This window comes from Maniola hyperantus, chromosome 19 (assembly GCF_902806685.2).
Source record: "Maniola hyperantus chromosome 19, iAphHyp1.2, whole genome shotgun sequence".
In the NCBI taxonomy this organism is placed as follows: Eukaryota; Metazoa; Arthropoda; class Insecta; order Lepidoptera; family Nymphalidae; genus Maniola; species Maniola hyperantus.
The window spans coordinates 7,335,115-7,359,808 of record NC_048554.1 but is presented as its reverse complement, the minus strand read 5'-3'; the positions used below and the strand labels follow the sequence as shown (position 1 = coordinate 7,359,808).

General features: G+C 38.9%; 1 protein-coding gene across 1 annotated transcript; it reads left to right on the top strand.

The window, feature by feature from the left end:
* Nucleotides 1-8,272: 8,272 nt before the first annotated feature.
* LOC117990973 (pickpocket protein 28-like) lies at nt 8,273-23,455 on the top strand. The gene is made up of 11 exons (XM_034978483.2): nt 8,273-8,311; nt 9,557-9,665; nt 10,502-10,653; nt 11,217-11,334; nt 12,126-12,215; nt 13,160-13,299; nt 14,101-14,231; nt 20,432-20,491; nt 21,427-21,631; nt 21,931-22,104; nt 22,688-23,455. Exons 2-11 carry the CDS (start codon nt 9,564-9,566, stop codon nt 22,764-22,766), a joined length of 1,251 nt encoding a protein of 416 aa, XP_034834374.2. The 5' UTR covers nt 8,273-8,311; nt 9,557-9,563; the 3' UTR covers nt 22,767-23,455.
* The last annotated feature ends 1,239 nt before the right edge of the window (nt 23,456-24,694 follow it).

Sequence of the window (24,694 nt, the reverse complement as noted above, 5' to 3'; positions counted from 1 at the left end):
TTGTTTGTATGTAACCGATAAAATATGAAACTACTGAACCGATTTTAATAATACTTTTACCTTTAGAAAGCTATATTATGCAGAAGTAACATTAATTATAAATTATGTGTATTTGTACTAAATTCCAACCGGGCGAAGCCGAGCGGATCAGCTGTTCATTTTTTATTTTTTGTTTTCTTCTAAAAATAAATCTAAACTAGCTATACGAACATGCAGAAGTTGGTAAAATTCAATATTTACATGAACTTCCTTTAAACATGCTTACTTTTCGATAGGAGTTCTTTCTCTCTCTTTGACCTCCTTCGAGCTCAGATTGAAGTTGTCAAAGTACTTCAACAAGTGTTGTTTGATCGACTTCTTATTCCCTTTAACTTTTGTTGTTTCTACCGCATCCGGCTGATCTTTATCTTGCTCGAAACTTGCCACTTCAATAATATTCATATCATACTGATTTCTAAAAAAAAAATAACTAAGTAAGTAGATGCCTACTTAAATAGAGACAGAAATGGAATTTTCTGCGAAAAACTTTTAGGAGTAAAACCCTATGGTAAAACCATGGTTAAAAATTAATTGAATGTTTGGTAAAATAAAACTCAATTAAAAAAGTAACTAACAATTATTTTTTTGAAAAAAAAAAACCATCAATAAAATACAAATTACTTAAGTAAGAATTTGAGGAAAAACTGAGCTTAAGTCATACAAATATTTATAAACGACATTTACCTTAATTGTACTTCCATATTGCTAATAAGTAGGTAATGGATGTCCTACTATTAAAATGTGACTGTGTATTTTTTGGCCATAAGTACTTTTATATAGTTAAATAATAATGAGTCCCCAGGGGTAAAAGGCACGTACCTACCTGCTTATTCAGTAATCGATTTAGGTCATATATAAATATAACTCACACACCCCTCTCTGCCTAGTTGTAAGTATGCAATGTTTTTCATAATATATAAAATTATCATGAGGTCGGCCGTTTTGCGAAAAATGTTCATCCAAAAACCTTTTCCAATTATTCGAAAAGGTTAGTCATAGAGGTGTCAATGTAACACGTGATAATATTGTGATACACACATGAACCTGTATTTGACACCTCTCTTCCGTAACCGTACCCATCTTGCAAGAACTAACACTTTTTTTAATTTTTATGGTTTCCATTTCAAATTTTTTAAGTTTTATTTGTTGTTATAGTGGCAATAAAAATACACATTCTGTACTAATTTCCCATCTCTACCTATTACGGTTCGCGAGATAGGTAAAGCGCAGCGTGCTGACAGACAGATGGACGGATGGAGAGCGGAGGCTTAGTAATACGGTCCTGTTGGCACCCTAGCTAAATGTGACTTGAATCCCTTTTTCACATGTTTTTCAGATTTAATATTTTAGTAAAGGGCAATTTAGGTGCCCCATCTAAAACTATTAGGAAAGCTTTTTCTATTAAAGCTAATAGAAAATTACGGAGTTTAGGTAACGACAATAGTGAATTTAGCGACTTTTACAGCAAATAAATATTATATCCAGCATGTACTTTAAAATAAAATTAAATACAAACTTGATATTGCATAGTGATAATAATTATGATGCCTATATTTTTTTCAAGATCATTTAAAATAACACAAAATAATCCAAGAAGGTTAACTCGTAAATATTAAAAAAATAAAACTCATTATTAGGTAGTTGGTAAGTAGGTACTACTCCTGTAACAAATATACCACCACCGGCAAAGTTCTACATTCATACACACGTATGGTACCTCCTACTAGGTAACTAGTAAAAGCAAAAGTCAGAAAAGCAGGTTAAATTTAACTAATTTTATAAGTCATTAAAATGTTCCCTCATATAAAGCTTGCACGTGGATATAGATCGCAACGCGTAGAGGCTTATTGAGAGATTTAATCTTTATAATAACCTAACTGCAATATTAACTTGATTAGGGCACAATTGCTATTGTAACCACTTAATCAAAATATCGACCTAAACACAAAAGTATTTAATAGACGTTGAGTCTCGAGTCGGAACGAGACTGGCTTAAAAACCTTCAAACACTGGTATTTATACAAATCGATTCAAGGTGGCTTCCCCGCCACAGATCGCGTGACATCAGATGAGTCAAATATTGTCTAATTCATTAAACTAACTTCAATAAGCTAACACTAGGTACGTAGTTCTATGGGTGTGAATCAATAAACGAAGCCACGGGCAAAGTCTACTTGTTTTATATTGACTTCTTGTATGTCCATTAGGTACTTACAATACTACTGGGAATTAATAATAAGTAAACATATATATATATATACAGTCTACCAATCCGCACATGGCCAGCGTGGTAGACTATGGCCAAAACCCTTCTCACTCTGAGAGGAGACCTGTGCTCTGTAGTGAGCCGGTGATGGGTTGATCATGAAATATAAAAACAACAACAGGGAAGTCCCTGAGCTCTTTTGCTTCGCCGGAAATGTGCTAAGTGGATCATTATCTAGGGAATGAAGGATAGGCCGCTATCCATTTGCGCTGGTTTGGATTGCTGTAATTTCGGCCGACTTTCAGCCACACTGCCTTTTTATTTGCGACTTTGCGTGACAATTACAAGATTACGATAGAACAATTTAAAAACTTTAGTAACTTCGTACTACGTACAGTAAAATATAATATTCTTTAGGTGTAAAATATAAAAAAACTAGATGATGCCTGCTAATTCGTCCGCGTGGATTTAGATTTTTAAAAATCCCGTGGGAACTCTTTAATTTTCCGGGATAAATAGTAGCCTATGTGAAGGACATAGGCTACTTTATTAACATCAAGTATCCCACCTGTTTGTTTGCTCGTTATTTTTATTTTAAGAAATGGACAATCTTTTTAACTGACTTCAAAAAAGGAGATGATTCTCAATTCATCGGAATCTATTTTATTTTTAATCAATAAATTCAAATGAGCTGCGCCCATGTAGAACTGGCTACTTACCAGTTAATCTAAGTATTGGTTTCTACTAATAAAAATACGCTGGATCTGCGATTGCCGACCTGTTTTTGAAGCAACTTGATTAAATCGCCATTTTGGCGCTGATAGCAGCAATGAGCGTCATACGTCGTACTCGGATATAAATGTTAGGGATAATTAGTGTCTTTGATCTGAGGTCTTATCTTGGTAATGAGACATCTCGTCGTACCCTACGAATAACGACTCTGTTAGAGCGATCACGCACTCATCCAATCCGAGTCCGTGAAAATACGTTCCGAAGTAGTCGTAGAACTATTTGTATGGTAGCTTACGCAGTACATCCGACTTCCGTCATCCGAAATCTCTCCGAGATCCGAGATCTCGGATGTGCCTCGGATTCAAATCGGACAAACACTTTCGGACGTGCAAACTTTGGAACCAACTCCCATCGGCGGTGTTCCCACTAGATTATAACATGGGGTTATTCAAGGGGCGGACCAACAAATTCCTAAAAGGCCGGCAACGCATCGGCGGCTCCTCTGGTGCTGCAAATGTTCATGGGCGGCGGTAATCACTTAACATCAGGTGACCCGCCTGCTCGCTTGATCGCTATATCTATTAAAAAAAAAAAAAAAAAATGACACAGGTATGCCAAAGATGTCCACTGAATTCGCTGCGACGTACCTACTGACTGAAGCACGTAACACTCAAAGGATTCGCTAAAAAACCGACAGCGGAGTGCTCCACTCCCAGCGAGCAACGAGCCGCTCGTTGCTCGCTGCGATTGCCTTGTTTTCCCGTACTGACTGCATGAACGCTCGCTGTGTAACACGTTACATTACGCCCTGTAACGGCGGTCAGTAGTCAGTACCTTTATATTATGCTCCACACGTGACAAGAAAATTCTTCGGTATTAATGTATCGAACGGATCGGATTAACTAGCGATTATCCCATTCGACCATGATCCCGAGGGAATCGGCTCAATATTGCAGAAACGTTTCATTCGATTGACCTAATTATACTTTTATTTCCGATATCCTGAATCTATATGTATCAGTATGAGCTCGACAGTTAAAATAATATAATCATATTGCCGGTCCGCCATTTTTGATATGTATTTAAAATTATTTAGAAATCCTACTAATAAGTAATTAAGTAATCACACTAATATTATAAAGGGCAAAGTTTGTATGTGTGTGTGTGTATGTTTTTTACTCCTTCACGCAAAAACTACTGGACGGATTTGGCTGAAATTTGGAATGAAAATAGATTATACCCTCGATTAACACATAGGCTACTTTTATCCCGGAAAATCAAAGAGATCCTGCGGGATGTTGGATAATGTAAATCCACGCGGAGGAAGATGCGGGCATCAGCTAGTATAATCATAATTCAATAAAAACGGAAAACGATATAATGGAGAACACCAGTGGCGAAATCGACCGTAGACTGAAAAGACCTAACCCAGAAGGCGCACGTTCAATCCTGCCGGTTCCGCAATTTTTTTGATATGTATTTAAAATTATTTAGACTGAAAAGGCTCGTAAAACCATCATCATTGTTACATTTCTGCAAAAGAATCTCATTCTGCATGTTATATCTGCTACATTCCACTAGCACGTGCTCGATATCGTCTATCGTACCAGAAATAATGCAATTGATAGAATCACATAACTTTTTTCGTTAAAAATGTGAGTATAATGCCCAACGCAATCTAAAAGTGCTATGACTATTTTCTATAACTACCTAAATATTAGCACATCAAAGGAAACGAAGAGGCTGACATTGTATGGTTTTATACCAAATTCCTTTTCTCTACTTTTTTCCGATTGATTCTTAATTGCATGCAATAAAGCTCCCTTCAAATTGGAGCGCGTTGTACGCGCATCGAACGCGCGTAAAATGAGTTTCAATTTGAACTTTGAAAGCACTTTGAAGGCAACCTTACAAATTACAAACCACACCTTAGATGCGAAATGAAATTGCCACTTATTTTAATTAATATGTGTATGACTTTGGTGACTGGGTTTACTTGACTGACGTGTGAGAGTTTAGGGTTCTGTACTTCAAAAGGAAAAAGGGAACCCTTATAAGATCTCTTTGTTGTCTGTCCGTCTGTCTTATTGTCGTGTCTGTCAAGAAAACTGGGTAATTCCCGCTGACCTAGAATCGTAAAATTTTGCAGGTAGTTAGGTCTTACAGCACAAGTAAAGGAAAAAAATCCGGAAACAGTGAATTTATGGTTACATCACAAAAAGAAAATGTGTTCATGAACTAATAATTAATTACTATTTTCAATTATCAAAGTAAGATTACTATATCAAGTGGAATATCATATGGAAGGGCTTTACCTGTACATGCTGAAACAGATTTTTATTTATTTGTTTGCATAATAGTTTTTGATTTATCGTGCAAAATGACGAAAAAATACCGTTTTCCCCCCTTATCTCCGAAGTTTACCAGTCGAAAAATCTGAAATAATTATGATCAATAGAAATTTAGGTATATTTTTCAGAAAAAATAAAACTAACGCTCTAAGTATCACAGTTATAATAAACCTCTAGAAACAAAGTTAGTTTTGCGGCTCGTCAACAAAAGTGATTCTGTTTTACTTCTTCTCTAGTACGGAACCCTCGGTGCGCGAGTCCGACTCGCACTTGACTGGTATTTTTATTTTTACTACGAACAGTACCTACACGAAGCTTATTTTGCTGAATAAACACTAATTATTATATCAAATTCCATCGATTATCGAATCATTCATTCAGACGTCGCTTGCAAACAGCGTTAAACGACTTCATATCACTTTAGTGAAAAACTAAACCCTCTTTTTGATTGATCTATATGCAATGTCGGCCTTGGCCTAGTAAAATATATTAGTAACCATAATATAGGTAATTAAAGTTTAATTATATAGCACTGTCTGCGGCTTTGACCTCATGGGAAATAACTAAATACAATGTTTCGTGTCCGTTATTTCTATACAAACTTAACACGGTAGTGGTACTACCAGTCTTTTCAAAACATTCCTGGAAAATAGGTATCTATCTACATTTTTGAGAATATTATGGAAGAAAGTTTGAGGTAAGTAGGTTTCTATGTATAAAATTATTAATGTGATAAAGTGTGCCCCTGAATGTTTTTAATAATGAATATACTCGTATGTAATCGTGTCCGTAAAGTGCACATAATACTTTTTTTTATTGAGATACAAGTTAGCCCTTGATTGTAATCTTACCTATACCTTACTCATGTAAGTGATGATGCAGTCTAAAATGGAAGCGGGCTTACCTGGAAGGGATAGTTATAGCAGTTTTTATTAAACCCATGCCCTTTTGGTTTTTCCACGGCATCGTACTAGAACGCCAAATCGCTTGGCGGCACGGCTTTGCCGGTAGGGTGGTAACTACATATATAAGTAGTTAGTAACTACTAGCCACGGCCGAAGCCTCCCACTAGACATACTTATAATATTGACAGCTTTATTCATTTTTATTTTTTTCATTGCTGAGATAAAATAACAGTTAGCGGGGTTATTGCAGAAACAATTACCTAAAGCTCAAGACAGCGTTACGGCAGAATCGAAGCGTGGTGGGTAACATTTTAGAAAGTCACTTGAATTTTCTAAAATGTTCCCAAGAAAATTGAATTTTATGCTCAATAAGTCATGTTTAAAATAACGACGTCTTAGGTACGACGACGAGGTACATAGCTTGCTTGATATAGGTACATATATACGGCGCTTAGACCTTCCACCAAGAACTATGTTTCAAAATTAAATACCTACCTATAAATAACGTTTTTCAGACCACGGAACGCTTTAAATACCGGTATTGAAATGGTGGAAGAACAGCAAGATGAAGACCAGTCAGCCGAGTTAGGGACAACAAGGAAGCGAAATAAAAGCTCGATCACGCAAAACTTGTTAAAAAGTTTGAACAATCTTAGCTTGAAAGAAGCTAGGGAAAGGAAAACGACCCCAATCGAAAAGTAAGCTAATTTTATTAATTCGTGAATAATATTTTATATAAAAAAAATTTGTTACTAGCTGATATCCACGACTTCATCTGCGTGGATTTAGGTTTTAAAAATCCCGTGGGAACTCTCTAATTTTCTGGGATGCAAATAGCCTATGTCACTCTCCAGATCTTGAATTATAACCATGCAAAAAATTACGTTGATTCGTTGCTCCGTTGCGACGTGATTGAAGGAAAAACCATCAAACAACCACACTTTCGCATTTATAATAAGGGCGGTGATATTAAAGGAAGCTTATAACGTTTTATTCTATTGTTAGCGAGTATTTATGGTTCTAGAAATGTGAAATGAAGTTAGTTAATTTGAAATAATATATTGTAAATATTTTGTGTATTATAAGTAGTATTAATACAAAACTATAATAAAACCCAACTTATTCAAATCGAACGCGCACAAAAAGCTGTACCTACTGAAAGTGTGCTGCTTCTTACCTCGTTTGCATCCTACGAGTATCGTCAGATGTTAACAGTTCGACAATTGTTTATTCTCGCGACTGCTCACAAACAACACGCGGGTATGAATTTCACCCAAGAATGCACCCGTCGTAGGCCTCAACTAACAACATTTATAGTAAACTAAATAATGCCTTTAGTCGTAGGTTCTTTGTCTTCCTCGGACCTTACCGGTGCGGGCGAGTGCGGATGACTTGCGGGCGTGTATTAATAGACATTTTATTACAGGATTGTTTGGCTTATCATGTTTACATCGTGCTTCATTTATTGCGGCTTTCTAATTTGGAAATCTTATACCAAGTGGATGAAAAGCCCTTCCATCGTTATGTTGACTGAAAACGATCAACCTATACGACAGGTGAATACAATTCGTAATTGATTATTCTTGAAGTGGAAACTTATTTAGGCGCGTTGGGCGATTTGAGTTTATCTCAAATAACTTCAAGTCACCATCATGCTAAGCTGATAGATGTTAAAACTAAACTAATGCTGTCCGTGACTTTATCTGCTTGATTAAGGGATCCCTCGGCATTTTTAGAAATCCCGAGAGATCCCTGATTTTCCGGGATAAAATGTAGTCTTTGTCACTGTTGTGTTCACTTCTTTATTAAAACTATTTTATTACCTACCCCACTCACTGCCGATTTCTTTTTCTTTGTTTTAGTGAGTTCCTAGGCATTAGCGATCTTAATTAACTGACTTTCGCCCAAAATCATTACAATTTTTCAGTTCTAGTCAATATGTTTTTAAGATCAATAAATTTTTTTTAGATTCCATTTCCAGCTGTAACTGTTTGCCCTGAAATGAAAATTTTGTCCACGGTGTTCAGTTACGATGATTATATATTCAACAAAACTAACGGCAACTTAACAGAAAAAGAGTGAGTATTTATTGTACCTATTAGAATCATAACCAACCAACATCCAAAACTAGTTGTAATGAAAGCGTAGAACCACTAGCTAACTGTCATATATTTATCTATATATATAAAATTCAAAGTCCTGACTGACTGACTGACTGACTGAAATCGGATCGGGCTGAAATTTGGCATGCAGATAACTATTATGACGTAGGCATCCGCTAAGAAAGGATTTTTGAAAATTCAACCCTTAAGGGGTGAAATAGGGGTTTGAAATTTATGTAGTCCACGTGGAAGAAGTCGCGAGCATAAGCTAGTAGGTATACTATAAATATCATAGGTTTGACTACACTAGTGCGTTTTCAACTTGCGTTAGACCCATGCACTTGGTATCCACTCCAGACATATTAATTGCCTGTATACATGCTTCTTCATCTTCATCATCATCATCATCAACCGATAGACGTCTTGTAGGGCTTCCACACGCCACAGTCTTGCGCCGCCTGGATCCAGCGGCTCCCTGCGAGTCGTCTGATGTCGTCCGTCCGCTTAGTGAGGGGTCTTACAACGCTGCGTTCTCCGGTGCGAGGTCGCCATTCCAGCACCTTGGGACCCCAACGTCTATCGGTTGTACGAACTATGTGCCCTGCCCATTGCCACTTCAGCTTCGCAACCCGTTGAGCTATGTCGGTTACTCTAGTTCTCCTACGGATCTCCTTGCTTCTTAATAATTATTTTTAAGTAAAAACATCGTGAGGAAACCTGCATACCTGAGAGTTTTCCATAATGTTCTCAAAGGTGTGTGAAGTCTACCAATCCGCACATGGCCAGCGTGGTAGACTATGGCCAAAAGCCTTCTCACTCTGAGAGGAGACCCGTGTTCTGTAGTGAGCCGGCGATGGATTGTAGCTTTTCAAATTCTCACTTGACACAAGTGAAATGTTCAATTCTAAAAAAAATTATACTACCGCTACCCCAGAAATAATTACTGGTGTTAAAATTAAAATATAATTATTAATATGTGCTATAAATAAAGTCTTTTGTTAAAATAGTAATTTTAAAATCTTACTTTGTAAATGCAATCAAAAATCAAGACCAAAATAAATATCATGTTTGGTTGAAATTGAAATTGCACTGAACGGACCAACGTTTTATATTGCTGGCAATCAAGTAGCTTCATCTTCCCTTAATGAACGTTTTAATTCATAAATGTCTAGCAAACTTTCGGTAGTATAATTTAACAATTGTTGCATTGTTTTATTCCAGACAAAATATGTTCGAAGACCTGTCTCTAATTTGCAATAATTATTATAATCGTGGTGGAAAAGGAAGAGATTATTCATTCAGTAATGAGACAGTTAGAAATATAAGAAAGGTGAATACAATATCAGTTATAAAACTTATTACTTACTTCTATTTCTTACACTCATTACTTCGAACTGCGATAATAAGTATAAGTGAAATAATCTACAAAATGGGTCGCAAAATTCGCGTTTTAGGGTTCCGTACTAATCGTATTGCTCCGTCTGGTACTTACTTTAGTAAAAACTTGCAATTCTAAATAGTTTTAAAAAAATGCTCGCCCAACTTTATGGCAAAAGAAAGAATTCCAAAAATATTTTTACTATCATTGCAAAAGAGGTCCAAAATATAATTAGTAGAGGTCCAAAGTATAGGTTGATGTGTTTCAGATCACTAGGTAGAGTCGGGAATAATTTTAAAAGACTTATTTTGCAAAATCTAAAAAAAATGTGTTTATAAAGCTGCGTTGGTTTTGTATTATCCTAAAAAACTACTGAAAAATTTCATTCCTTTTTTAACTCCGAGGTTAGGAAAGCGAACATTGTGATATAATCAGTGTTGATAGTACCTAATCTAACTACTAAATATAGTGTTTCAAAATCAGAAATAAGGCTTTACATACAAATTTAGTTATGTGGACTTAAACAAAAGCGATTTGTCCTTGAGTCGGTAAATTATTTTAATCAAATAAAATCTAATATTTATACGATAAAGTACGGAACCCTGGATGCGCGAGTCTGATTCGCACTTCACCGGTTTTTCTTTTTATGTTGCTTTTTGCCTGTTTTTTAAATTCTTTAGGGACTATGGCTATCGATAAAGTAAGAAGAAGAGATGATAATCCCCCATGCGAAGTCGAGATGAATTATTTAGAAGATTGAAAAATAATATGAGGCTTATTTCTTTCAGGCTTCAGCAGAACTATCTCAAGTCATGTCTATGTGTAGATGGAAGGGAAAACTGACATCTTGTAATAGTATGTTTACACCCATTCTAACAGAAGAAGGAATGTGCTTTACGTTTAACACGATTGGACCAGAAGATCTATTTCGATATGAAAAGTAGGTCACCTAAAACTTTTGTCTGTCTTGTGAGAGTGCGTGATGCGTGTGTGGTCCGTGTGTGGTGCGTGCATGGTGCGCGAAAGAGCGTGCACGGGCGTGCGTGGCGAGTGAAAGAGCGTACGTGGTGCGTGCTTGGTGAGTGCGTGAAGAGTGCGTGGTGCGTGTGTGGAGCATGCGTGTAGTGGGTGTGAAGCGTCTGTGGTGCGTGTTAACAGCTTGCGTGGTGAGTGTGTGGTATACAACGGACAGAAAAGGTAGCAGACAAATACACAGACAGACAGAAAGACACACTTTCGCATTTATAATATTATTATGGATTTTTGGTAAGCCTTTTATTATGAAACTTAGATGGGTCGTAGGCCCAGCCGTGTTTTTTTTTTCATAACAGCGAAAATTAAAAGGCACGTGACATACCACTCACCGCCATCTATATACGAATGTAAAGTACCTAATAGTTGTTTAGTTGTCATTCAGTTATTACTAAAGATGATGTGCCTCGGATCCACTCTATCTTTGGACCTACTTGCGCCTGAAAGTTCTAATTTGTATTATTTTACAAGCTTGAACGCTGATTATGAATACATGGAGAATCTAAACAGAACAAAAAATCAAGGTTGGACGCTGGAATACGGGTACCTCCCTGATGCTCCGAGAAAAACTTATCCTATTAGAGGTTCTGTAAGTATGAAATAATTGCCTTTCCTTTTCTCTAATTGCATCTTACGCGGCGTAATAACAGAAATAAAAGTCATCTTTAGCTCCTATAGAGGTTGCGTGGCGACCTTCACTTCGCGTTATTCCCCGTCTTTTCTGCCATGAACTTCCAAATATATAGGACCAGCTTCCATTTGTCAAAATTGCAATATGGTAATCCCATAGGAGCAGATAAACTCATGAAGTGTTAGTATTGGCGGTTCCTCCGGTGCTCATGTTTCAGCATCAGGTGATGCCACAAACGCGACCCGTCTGCTCGTTTGCTGAATATTAATATTAAAAAGAAACTTTCTTGAATCAGAACACTGTGGACAGGAAATGGGTGAAATACAAAGTCTTATTATCGCTTGCATTATTCTAGTGATTTTAGGACGGTATTGGACTGCATGAACTGCACTTGGTATACTAGAAAACCACACATAATAAATCTGTTAGCTAGTTCGATTCACTTTAATGCGTTGTGATTTTTGAAAACGTTGACTTGTATATACCTACTTAGTTCCGTTAAGAAATAGTTTTATTTATTCAGTTACAATCTCACCTGGTGGTAAGTGATGATGCAGTCTAAGATGGAATCCGGCTAACCTGAAAGGGGTATGGCAGTTTTTATTAAAACCCAGGCCCCTTTGGTTTCTACACGGCATCGTACAGGAACGCTAGGTCGCTTGGCGGCACGGGTTTGCCGGTAGGGTCCCCCACCAAACAAAATATAGACGTAGGTATAGGTACTAAAAATACTTTTATAACTTTTAAAGGGTGCTGGTCCTAAAGCTGGTATGGAGCTGATGTTGACAGAGATGAAAGCTCTGGATGTGAATTGCAAGCGATGGCTTTCAGGTTTTAAGGTAAAGCACCTCAAAAAGGGAATACAAGTGGACTTGTTATTGCTGACCTGTTTTTCAAGCAAATATATTTTCGCCATTTTGTGCGCCATTAGCAGCAGTGAGCTGGGAACTCAGTGATGAGACATCTGTCAACATGAAGACCATATTTTTACACATCATCATCATGATTAACCCATCACCGGCTCACTACAAAGGGTCTTCTCTCAGAGTGAGAAGGGTTTTGACCATAGTTTACCACGCAGACCAAGTGCGGATTGGCAGACTTCACACACCTTTGAGAACATTATGGAGAACTCTCAGGCATGCAGGTTTCCTCACGATGTTTTCTTTCACCGTTAAAGCAAGTGATATTAAACTATAAAAAGCCCATAACTCCGAAAAGTTTGAGGTGCCTGCCCGGGAGCGCACCTCCGACCTCCGATTAGGAGGCGGACGTCCAAACCACTAGGATTTCACAGCTTACACACATTGTCAATAGGCTACTTGACAATTTTTTTAAGTTGGTCTTAAATGGTTAATATGGTAAATATGGTTAATGCTCTGACGTCATGCATTTGTAAACAACAGTATAACCCTGTGGTTATACTGTTGTTTACAAATGCATGACGTCAGAGCACAGATAATCTATCGGCCAAACATGGCCGACAGTGTTTTCACCTGTCTAAGAAAAATATTTTTTTAAATTAAAGTTTTACGGTTTTTAGGGCGCAAAAAAATATAGTGTTAATTTTTTTGATATAATAGGACAAATATTAACCATTTAAGACCAACTTAAAAAAATTGTCAAGTAGCCTATTCATTGGGCGCTTTGAATCAGTACAAAAAATTACTGTCATTTTGTTTGGCACTCCTTATCTAGCGTACTCGTATAATAATATGTCCATAACTGTGGTACCTACGAAATACGAATACATTAAAAAATTTAATAATTTGCCGTTTTATAGATACTGCTACATACGCCGAGTGATTTGCCGCGACCTTCTCAACAGTACATTAGAGTTCCAATCTATCAAGGTGTAACGATAGCTTTTACAGCAACGTTGGAATTCACTTCTGACGGACTCGAAGTATTTACTCCATTTGGGTAAGTTCTTTGTTTATTTACTAGCTGACGCCCGCGACTTCGTCCGCGTGGAATTAGGTTTTTTAAAAATCCCATGGGAACTCTTTGATTTTCCGGGATTAAAAGTAGCCTATGTCACTCTCCAGGTCTTTATTTATAGCCATGCAAAAAATCACGTCAATCAGTTGCTCCGTTGCGACGTGATTGAAGGACAGACCAACAAACAAATACACTTTCGCATTTATAGTAAGGGTACTGATTGTACCTATCTGTTCATGAAATATTAAGATATCTGAATCACAAGTTATCGATAGTGCAGCACCGCCAAGCTCTGCTTTGTCTGCTAGTTACATGAAACGTTAATTTTCTCAATGTAAATAATCACAATTATTAACATTTTGATCTAATAGAGCTTATCTTGCCTGCTGCACAGATTTACTTAAATAACTTAAAAATACTCCACTCATTGTGATCGAGTTTCCCTTGTTGTTAAACATATGAATGTAGGAGAACCAGAGTGACCGAAATAGCGCAACGAATTAGCCAGCTGAAGTGGCAGTGGACAATCCACGTCTGCCGTATAGAACCGATGGCCGCTGGGGCAGACGTGTTCTGGAGTGAAGACCGCGTATCAGCAAGTGCAGTTTGGGACGACCTCCGACCCGCTGGACTGACGACCTTATAAAAGAGGTAGCGGGAAGTGGGTGGATGAGGTAGGCGGAGCATCGTGTGTGGTGGCGCACTCTTGGGAAGGCCTAGGTCCAGCAGTGGACGCAAACAGGCTGATTGATTGATTGAAAAATATTAATAATTTTTTTACAGGCGCCAATGTTATTTCGAGGATGAGCGGAGCCTTGCATATTTTAAACTGTACACACAATCCAACTGTGAATATGAATGCTTAACCAACTTTACCTATGCGCGATGCGGATGTGTTCATTTTAGTATGCCACGTAAGTCAAGATAATAATTTCATGTAAATGGCATTATAAATATTAGACATACAATTCGATATTGTGTGCTAATATTTCCTTTATTCAGTAAAAAATTGTAAGTTGCCTGAGTTACGATGAAAATTCGCTTAATACGAATAAATAGTTGCCGAGAACAAGACGGTATCTTACATTACAATTTTGATTACGTAAATTATTGATATCTGCCTGTACGCTCTTTCGGTTGGGTGAGGCGAGGGTCGTACACACAGAAACAATGACCGGTAGACTTGTATTTTTATTGCACACACACAGTTTTGTCTTATTATAAGTAATTACTGTAGATCGTAACATAAGTGATCTTTCTTATTATTATTGCATCTTGATAGATCGTGACATAGAGTCCCTTTTCGCTGGGTACCCCAGAGCACAACCGCTCTACCGACCACAGCGACAAGAGACGGCATTATTATGCCGCCACACCACCCCCCCAGGAAGAAAGGAAGATTACACGTCGAACGGACGAGCAAACCGGACCTTCCGGCCTGCTCGAGTGGTGTATTCCTTAAATGATTGCGCGGGTTGAGGTGTGTTTTTATTGTGGTCAGTGCGAGTGTGAGAAGTGTAGTGAATGTCTTCATTGGGATGAGTTTGTGATTCTAAATAAGCTGGCTTGACCCGATCTATGCTTACGACTACCTCTTTGTTCCCAACTATGATAGTTAGGGTCTTATCATTTCGTGTAATGATTGGAAATGGTCCTGAATATGGAGATTGTAGAGGGGGTTTCACGTGATCCGCACGAAGAAAAACGTGAGAAGCCGTGGTCAAATCTTTGAAAACGAATGTGTCTTTAGGACCATGACGAGCAGCTGGAACGGGTCTAAGGTCAGACATTATCACCTTAAGTCGAGCAACAAAATCTGACGGATCGATTGAGGTGTTTGTGGTTGATGGAGGAGCGATCATGTCTCCTGGTAATCTTAGTGCTTCGCCATAGACAAGCTCAGCCGATGAGGTTTTTATATCCTCCTTTAAAGCTGACCTCAGGCCCAAAAGCACCAACGGCAAGGCTTTGATCCATGATTCTTCATGGCACATCAAAGAAGCCTTTAGCTGCCTGTGTAAGCGCTCGACCATGCCATTTGCACAGGGATGGTAACTCGTTGTTCGCAGTTTCTTTGTGCCGAGCATAGCCATAAGCTTACGAAACAAATCAGATTCAAACTGCCGACCCTGATCCGTTGTTATATATATCGGAACCCCAAAACGGGAAACCCAGTTTTGCATAAGGGTATCCGCTGTTTCTTCTGCAGTGATGTTACGCATGGGCCATGCTTCTGGCCAACGGGTAAATCTATCCACCGCCGTAAGAAGGTACCGGAAACCATCACAAACGGGCAGAGGGCCAACGATATCCACATGGATGTGACTGAACCGTCCTGAAGGCGTACCAAAATCCCCTAAGGGAGAGACGTTATGCCTTGTGACTTTATTCCGTTGACAAGCCAGACAGGATCGGGCCCAACCACGAGTGTCTTTTTGAATGGATGGCCATACAAACTTGTCCGCCATTAGTCGAGATGTAGCACGAATACCTGGATGGCTCAGGTTATGGAGTCTATCAAAGTACTTGCGCCTGAAAGGCAAAGTTAGGTATGGCCGTGGCTTTCCTGTGGACGTGTCACACATAATCGTGATGTCGGTGCCGGGTATAGGTATTTTTTTTAATTTTAATGCCGTGCCATTACGTTGCAAGTCACGAAGTTCGTGATCGTTGCATTGAGATTCGGCGAGCTCGGAAAAATCTTCTTGTAAGGCAATCGCCTCAATACGAGACATGGTGTCAGCCGCGATGTTGTCTACCCCTTTTATGTGCCGGATGTCGGTGGTAAATTGAGATATAAATGAAAGTTGATTTAATTGCGTTGGAGGCAATTTTTCTCTCCGTTGTTTGAACGCATAGAGAAGTGGTTTGTGGTCAGTGAATATAACGCAGTGTTGACCTTCCAAGATGTGGCGAAAGTGCTGCACGGCCTCGTAAACAGCTAACAATTCTCTGTAATACGCTGGCCAAGAAGACTCACGGGAAGGTAATTTTTTACTGAAAAATGCTAAAGGTTGCCAATCTTGTTGTATGCGTTGTTGCAAAACGGCTCCGACTTGTGCATTTGAGGCATCCGTAAATAGGGCCAAAGGGGCGTTTGGTAATGGATGTGCAAGGCGCGTAGCTTGAGCCAGATGTTGTTTGCATGCATGAAAAGCACTCTCGAGATCGGGGGTCCAGGGAACTGGTTTGGTGCCTTTAAGTTTTGAATCCGACAATATGGTAACCAACGGCGCCTGCATTTCAGCCGCACGTGGAAGAAAACGGCGATAATAGTTTATCATTCCCAGAAACCTACGAAGGCCCTGAACAGTTTGTGGAAGCGGATACTCCTGCAGAGCGGAGATACGTTCAGGTGGGGGGTAAGTTCCATTTGCCGAAACCCGGTGACCTAGAAAATTAACCTCACTGGCACCCAGGCAACATTTGGTTGGATTAATGACCACGCCATAGTCAGCTAGTCGCTGAAAAATGATGCGAAGGTGATGTGCATGTTCTACTGAGTTACGTGAGAAAACGAGGATGTCATCTATATATGAAAAACAAAAATCCAAATCACCGACGACTTCATCCATAAAGCGTTGGAATGTCTGCCCCGCGTTTCGTAGCCCGAACGTCATATAGGGAAATTCAAATAACCCAAAGGGCGTAGTAATGGCCGTTTTGCAAATATCCTCCGTGTGAATGGGTATTTGTTGGTATGCTTTTACCAAATCCAGCGTGCTGAAAATTGTAGAACCTGCGATGTTATGGCTGAAATCTCCTATATGACGAACGGGATAGCAATCCGGGACAGTCCGTGCATTAAGAGCGCGGTAGTCACCACACGGTCGCCATGTGGCGTCCTTTTTAGGAGCCAGATGCAGCGGCGAGGACCAAGGACTCTTGGAAGGTCTTGCTGTGCCACATTTGACCATATCCCCAAACTCTTTCTTAGCAGCCAAGAGCTTCTGGGGTCCAAGGCGACGGGGGCGACAAGATACGGGAGGCCCTTCAGTTGTTTTTATAAAATGCACCGTACTGTGCTTAATTTTCCTATGAATTCCAGGGGGTCGAGTAATGGTGGGAAATTCAGTAAGCAGCTGGCTGAAGGGATGATCAGCTGCGGCGTTCATAATTACTTTAACACAATCCTGCTCCACGCATGCAATAGATGTAGGAACTGCAAGTCCAGTTACACCATCAAGCAAACGCCTATTTCGGCAATCGGGAAGAAGATTGTAGTGGGCCATAAAGTCTGAGCCGATAATAGGGATGCTCACATCGGCAACAACAAATTGCCAGCAAAAATCCCGTCGCAACCCAAAATCAAGACTCAGGCTATGAGTACCATAGGTCTTAATGGCACTACCATTGGCTGCGCTTAGTTGATACTCACTGGGGGCAATCTTCCCTTGAAAAAATTTTCGAGGATAGCAGCATATGTCTGACCCGGTATCCAGTAGGTAACGGACCTTGCTGGTTTTGTCGGTTATAAATAGACGGCGGCCCGAAGATGGACAGTCAGCAGCCGTCATTACTGCCTGTCGTTCCCGTTTTCCTGCTTCCAAGAGCACGGGCTGGTACACTTCGTGGCGTTGTGCTGAAACTTCCGGTGGTACCAGCAATATTCGTCGCTACCAGATTGAGAACGAGAGCGTCTGTTAGAACTGCTGCGGCTCCTGTTACGTCCGGAGCGTGAATTATTAGTAAGGGCGGCAATGTTAACTGTTAACTCTTTCATCTGGGCTGCAAAAGCATGGAGGCCTAAAGGATCGTTTGATTCGCCTGATGCAGCAGCAGCGTACACACTTGCCTGTGTGGGTGTTGCTGTGATATTGGGAGCAACCTCCAATATTTTATCTGCCCGCATTGCAATATCATCCAGTGGGTCGGCACTTGCAGCTAATATGGTTTGCAAGTGGAGAGGCAGTCGGCGCATGAACAGCTGTCGGAGAATGCCTTCATCAGTCAACGTGTTTCCTGCTAAAGAGCGCAGGTGCCTTAGGAACTGGGATGGTTTTCTGTCTCCCAGTTCTTCTTCAGTTAATAGTTGACGGACACGTTGTCCCTCAGACACCGAAAGACGCCTTATTAACTCTGCTTTTAAATGTTCATACTTGTTCTCTTGTGGCGGACTGGTGATTATGTCCTCAACTTCTAACATGACTTTTAAATCAAGGTTAGACACTACATGGTCATATTTGGTTTGATCCGCAGTAATGCCTCGTACTCTAAATTGGGTCTCTATATGGGCAAACCACATGGCTGGTTTTGACAGCCAAAAGGGTGGTACTTTGACAGAAACTTTACAGACACACTCATTTTTCTCTTCCATGGTGATAATTATAGTACAGTATATGGTAATCTAACCCACCAGTTTCAATTAAAAACAAAGGAAACGATACAACAATGGAGTTCTAGTAAAAATATGAAAAACTAGTGGAGGCCTTTACTTAGAGGCGGACAAAAAAAACAGCAATTGACATATTATTTAAAAAAAATATATACTTAAGTTTCTATAGTTAAGTTCTAAATTAATATAGTACCTAATCAAGAAGTTGCCAAAAAAAAAACATGTAGGTATCCTTTAACTTAATAAGTTGTAAATCACAGGTTAAAAATAAGCAAATAAGCATGGAACCTTAATAATTGTGTATGAACTAAGTAAGTACCTATCAAAGTGTGAGTACCTAGCTAATAGAAAAATAGGATCTGTATGTATGTTATTATTTTTTTTAGTCAATAAGACGCTTATTTATATAGTAGTATAGTAATTTGTGTGTGATGTGATGAGTGTAACAGTGAAAAACTATTTTAATTTAAATTTTATATGTAAATAATCATTTTGGTCCGGTGGGTGGTGTGCCGTTCACAAACTCCAACCATACAAAAACAAAACCATATGAAGACAACTAATCACAGGGATGTCCAATGATAATTATTTAAACACTTAAAGGCTATATGAGTAGGTAATTATGATATTGTCTGATTTATGTGGAGTAGCTATTAGTCTCTTACACAACAAAAACTTGGGTTTCTACATACGTTTGATCACAGGTCATTTAACACTTTTGGAGCCGTGGAGATGGGAGGCTGTAGGAGTACATGAGCTGGAGCCCAGATGCATGCAAGACGAACGTTCTTCACGGGTTGAGTTGATGGAATTGTTTTCGAAAACGGGTTTCCGGAGAGTCTATTCGGTCTCGGTCCGAGGTGTTTGGGCGTACTTGACTTATTTCATTGCGTATTGCCTTCAAATTTCAATCATTGTTATGAACCAGAGCGTTTTGCTCGTTTGTGTTACGGGGTCACCATTGTACGCTCTTTCGGTTGGGTGAGGCGAGGGTCGTACACACAGAAACAATGACCGGTAGACTTGTATTTTTATTGCACACACACAGTTTTGTCTTATTATAAGTAATTACTGTAGATCGTAACATAAGTGATCTTTCTTATTATTATTGCATCTTGATAGATCGTGACATAGAGTCCCTTTTCGCTGGGTACCCCAGAGCACAACCGCTCTACCGACCACAGCGACAAGAGACGGCATTATTATGCCGCCACATGCCTTAGGCAAGTATGTGTAACTAAATATACCACTTTATCATCTTCGATGGATGCTGACTTACAATCTTTTTCCACTGGCTAAAATCGCAATGAGACTTAATTTAAATAAGGGACGCGGTCAAAAAAATACTATTTTTTGTTCACTATGAATATGATTGTAACTCAAAATCGTTAAAAAGTTAGTTACGATGTTTTTCTTTGTAGGTGTCGAAATTATAACTACCTCATCTGTCATCATCATCAACCCTCGCCGCCTGGCTCACTATTGGACACGGGTCTCCTCTCAAAATGAGAGCGGTTTAGCCATTTGTCAGCACTTGGCCACGCTGCGGATTGGCAGACTTCACACACCTTTGAGAACATTATGGAGAACTGTAAGGCATGCAGGTTTCCTCACGATGTTTTTCTTTAACCTTAAAGCAAGTATTTAATATTTAATTGCTTAGAACGTACATAGAGGTGTGTGCCCGGGATCAAACTCCAGGCCCACTGAGTAGGCCGATATCATCACTGCACAACTCGAATTCTCTAACTTGTCTAATATTTTTTAAATTATTTATAGATGGTCCCGATATGGCGGTATGTAATGTTGGAAGCCTCAAATGCATGAACAAAGCAGAAAGTAAGTACAATATTATGCCTATCTCTGTCCATTTAGAAAAATCCATTTGGAAGCCGTTCGTTTGAGTCGTGAGTTACGTACGCGACAGGTCGAGATGGCAATCGGGGTGGGGACGCCCCGCACACGCTCACAGCTCCCACGCTAACTCGGTGCGGGATAGCGCGGGTGACGTGCGGGTGTGCGGAGCATTCCCCCGCCACATACCCCAATTGCCATCTCAACCCTCGACCTGTCGCGTATCATACTTATCGTGAGTGCAGGACTTTATAGGACTGTTTATAAAATGAGATTCGCATTGAATTCGCATAGGTTTTTGTTTGTGGTATTTTTTATGGTGAGGTTAATTTTGATGTACCGTACTACTTATCTTAACAGTTAACAGTTATGTTAACTGTTAAGATAAGTAGTACGGTACATCAAAATATAAGATGTGTTAAGATAAGTAGTCTTCTAAATGTAGTCGCGGATCTACATTTTTAATGATCCGGCACATCACTACTAAATATATAAAAGGAAAAGGTGGCTGACTGACACCTGACCTTTAGAATGACATTTCGGCTTTGTAGAGCGCTGTCTCTGTTACTCAAACCTATGTGACGTTTGTCTGTCTCAACGACAGAGACAACGCTCTACAAATCTGCTATCTCCTTCTAAAGGTCGATGTACATTACTTTCGGCCTTGTACTGTACCTATTAACATTAAGTATAAAGTGAAAATGCGTCTGTCTGTTTGTTAACCTTTCACAACCTACCCATTTGACTTATTTGACTTTTGGCTACATGCAGAAATGGATACCTACTTGTGTCCCTGAGACAGACCTAGGCTACTGTTTATCCCAGAAAGGCAAAGAGTTCCCAAAGCATTAAAAAAAACCCTAAACCCATGGGGAACAAGTCGCAGGCATCATGTAGTGTTTAATAAAACGTTTTCCTAGTGGAATTATCTACCATGGACATTGAAGATGAAGGAAGTGGCAATGTCACTATACAAGAAGCCATTCAAATAGCAGACGCCTGCAACTGCCTTCCTGCTTGCACTTCTATAACATACGACACTGAAGTGGTTCAGACCGAACTTCACGAGGTAGAAAGGCATTCATATGAATTCAAAAATAATTCACGTGGTGGCTACATTACAGAGTAAGTTATCAAACGAAATAAATGACTATATATAATATCTGTCCCGGCTTTACTCACGTGTTTAGTCGACGTTAGCCCGACTAGTTTCGAACTACTCGGGGTCCTTTTTCAAGGGACGCGTGCGCGAACTGACTCCCTTGAAAAAGGACCGGAGGAGAGGCGTCAAGTGTCCCCTTTGTTCTAGTTTGAATACTCTTAGCCTTTGTTCTCCAACAGCGCCCCCCTGTCAATGTCATTCAAGTGCCAAGAGAGCCTTGTCACGCTGTAGTTTAGACTTTAATTTTTTTTCTTTATTTCAGGTCTAAAGTATCTCAAGTAGTGTTATATTTCAAAAGGCCATTATTTGATATAGCGAAACGATCTGAGTTGTATGGCACATCAGATATCCTGGCCAGCTGCGGTGGACTTCTTGGACTGTTCATGGGATTTTCTGTGATCAACATTGTCGAAATTTTATATTTTTGTAGTCTAAGGTAGGAAAACAAAAATCCATACTTAACCGAGCACGGGTCTCCTCTCAGAATGAGAAGAGGTTTGGCCCCATAGTTGGTAATTTAAATACAGGGGTGAGCTCAAAAAACGAGCATTTTTCGTTCAGTATGAAAATGATTGTAACTCAAAATTGCTAAAAAGTGAGTTACGATGTTTTTCCTTGCAGGTGTCGAAATTATACACATCATCACATCATCATCATCGCCGGCTCACTATTGGACACGAGGCTCCTCTCAGAATGAGAGGGGTTTAGCCATTTACTTAGTCTACCACGCTGGCCAAGTGCAGATAGGCAGACTCCACACACCTTTGAGAACATTACGGAGAACTCTCAGGCATTTAGGCTTCCTAACAATGTTTTCCTTCACCGTTGAAGCAAGTGATATTTAATTTCTTAAAACGCACGTAACTCCGAATAGTTTGAGGTGCGTGCCCGGGATCGAACCGCCGACAGTCGATTAGGAGGCGGACCACTAGGCTATCACATCTTCCTTGAAGAATATAATATTACTACTTATTACTAGAATATATTACGTACTTTAAAGGAATCTTTCGTTCTTTTAGGTTCTGTCGACGACATCAAGCTGATAAAAGTGAACATTCCAATAATCAAACCGTTCAACAATCTAAGGAGAAATATTGAAAATATGACTACGAGATATTTCAAAGAAATCCAATATTTCAAATACACATTGATGTTTACAATAGGGTATTTTACCTTTTTTTGAAAAGTGTCTTAATGTGATCGTAAAGTGATAATAAACTAGGTTTAATCCGCAAATTGCTATTGCGCTGGAACCATGTCTCATTAACATCGAAACAACGTCATTTGACGTATATTAAAGTAAAATATACCATCAGCTCGCAATTTCAGTCACTAAAATGGCAGCCACGCGCATTAGCAATTTGCGGGATTTATGCCAAAATAAATTATTCCCTCGATACGTGCAATAAAAATGCATTTAAATTTGCACTTCAAATTTCGCCGCAAACACGCTACCCGCCATCTTTTAGGTTCATAAGCTGTGATAACGTCACACGGATTGGTAAGCAACGGTGTTTTCTTATTTAAATACATTACAACTTCAATCCATGTGACGTCACAGCCGGAATTAACATGGCGGCTACGGTATCATGCGTAGAACAGATAAAAAAAATGAAATCTTTAACATGAATTATAAAAATCATTATATAATTTTATGAACTGAAATTAACATTTTCCGATTGCTTATTGCTAATACTATCTTGTTTATACATTTTTAGATTTTTTCTCGCTTGATGCAAAATACTTTATTAAATGTTTCGTTAAACATAAGTAGATCAAATAGATTAAATGAGTATACTGGTATAATAGTTCTATCTTTGTAGTAGATATTTTATTCAGTAAGCTTTAAACTTTGATGTCGCTGTAATGATTCATAAAAATAAACTGTGCATAATTAAATATCGGATTTCAGTTCAAATTAATATGATGTCGGCGTTTAACCTAGTTTTTCTACAGACCAAATGGTTAGTTTTATTTTTAGATGCCTATTATCTCAGTATAAAAAGCAGAGTTTTACCGCATAAAAGTATGATGCGGGTTTAGCGAAGTGGGACAAGAAATGCCCCAGGAAAGTTTAGGTTTCAAAAGTGGCGCTGGGTTAATGCGGAGACACGTTTCAAAGACGTCAGAGATCGTCATTTTGTAGGTATCGTCATTTTGTATGCTATATTTAGCTGAACATTTTGTAGTAGGTATTTATTTCATACCTAGTATTTTTACATAGTACCTAGGTAGCATAACTAATTTTAAGGAATGTTTAGCTATGTTGGTTATTCTAATCCGGATTATACGGACTGTCATCTCACCACCGCAACTACCAGACAGTAGGTATATGTTTGAAAATGCCTATGCCTTCAGAACAAAACCAGGATTATAATAATATTTACACTATGCATGAGTTCAAATGTGTGGGAGCTTTTTATTATAAACTAGCTGCCCCGGCGATTCTTCTTCAGGAGTTTTTTTAAATTTTTCTGTCCCTAAGAACCATCCCCGTACTTCAAGGAATATTATGAAAAAATAATTAACGAAATCGGTTCAGCTGTTCTCGAGATTTGCGATCAGCAACACATTCAGCGATTCATTTTTATATGTATATAGAGATAAAAATACATAAACGAGCAATTAAATCTAAAATCATTTTGTAAATTTCAAGTCCATTAATTAGGACAGTCAAGGGATTATTAATTCTCCTCCTATTTCTTCATAATATCTCAATAACAATTTATTGAGTAAGTAGGTTCTTATAATATGAAAAAATAAGACGAAAAAATTGTTTTTTTTTTAAAAGTTTTTCTTTACATTTTGTTAAATAAAAAGTTATACCCACAATTTAGAACTCACGCATAGTGCAATTATTATCAATCTGGCGAATACTCCCAACCTAAAACAGATAGGTACCTACTGTTACGAATATGACCGAGTTTTTCGTTAGTGACATCAAGACCACCGTATGAAACTATCTCATAACTTCCGTTGTGTAGTTAACTAGGTAGGTACCTGAATACTTATTCTCTAAAATGCAT

Coding starts and splice junctions, on each gene's coding strand:
- LOC117990973 (XM_034978483.2), top strand. CDS start 9,564: ATGTTCGAAGACCTGTCTCTAATTTGCAATAATTATTATAATCGTGGT. Junction 10,654..11,216: donor GATCTATTTCGATATGAAAA/GTAGGTCACCTA, acceptor TTATTTTACAAG/CTTGAACGCTGATTATGAAT. Junction 12,216..13,159: donor GATGGCTTTCAGGTTTTAAG/GTAAAGCACCTC, acceptor GCCGTTTTATAG/ATACTGCTACATACGCCGAG.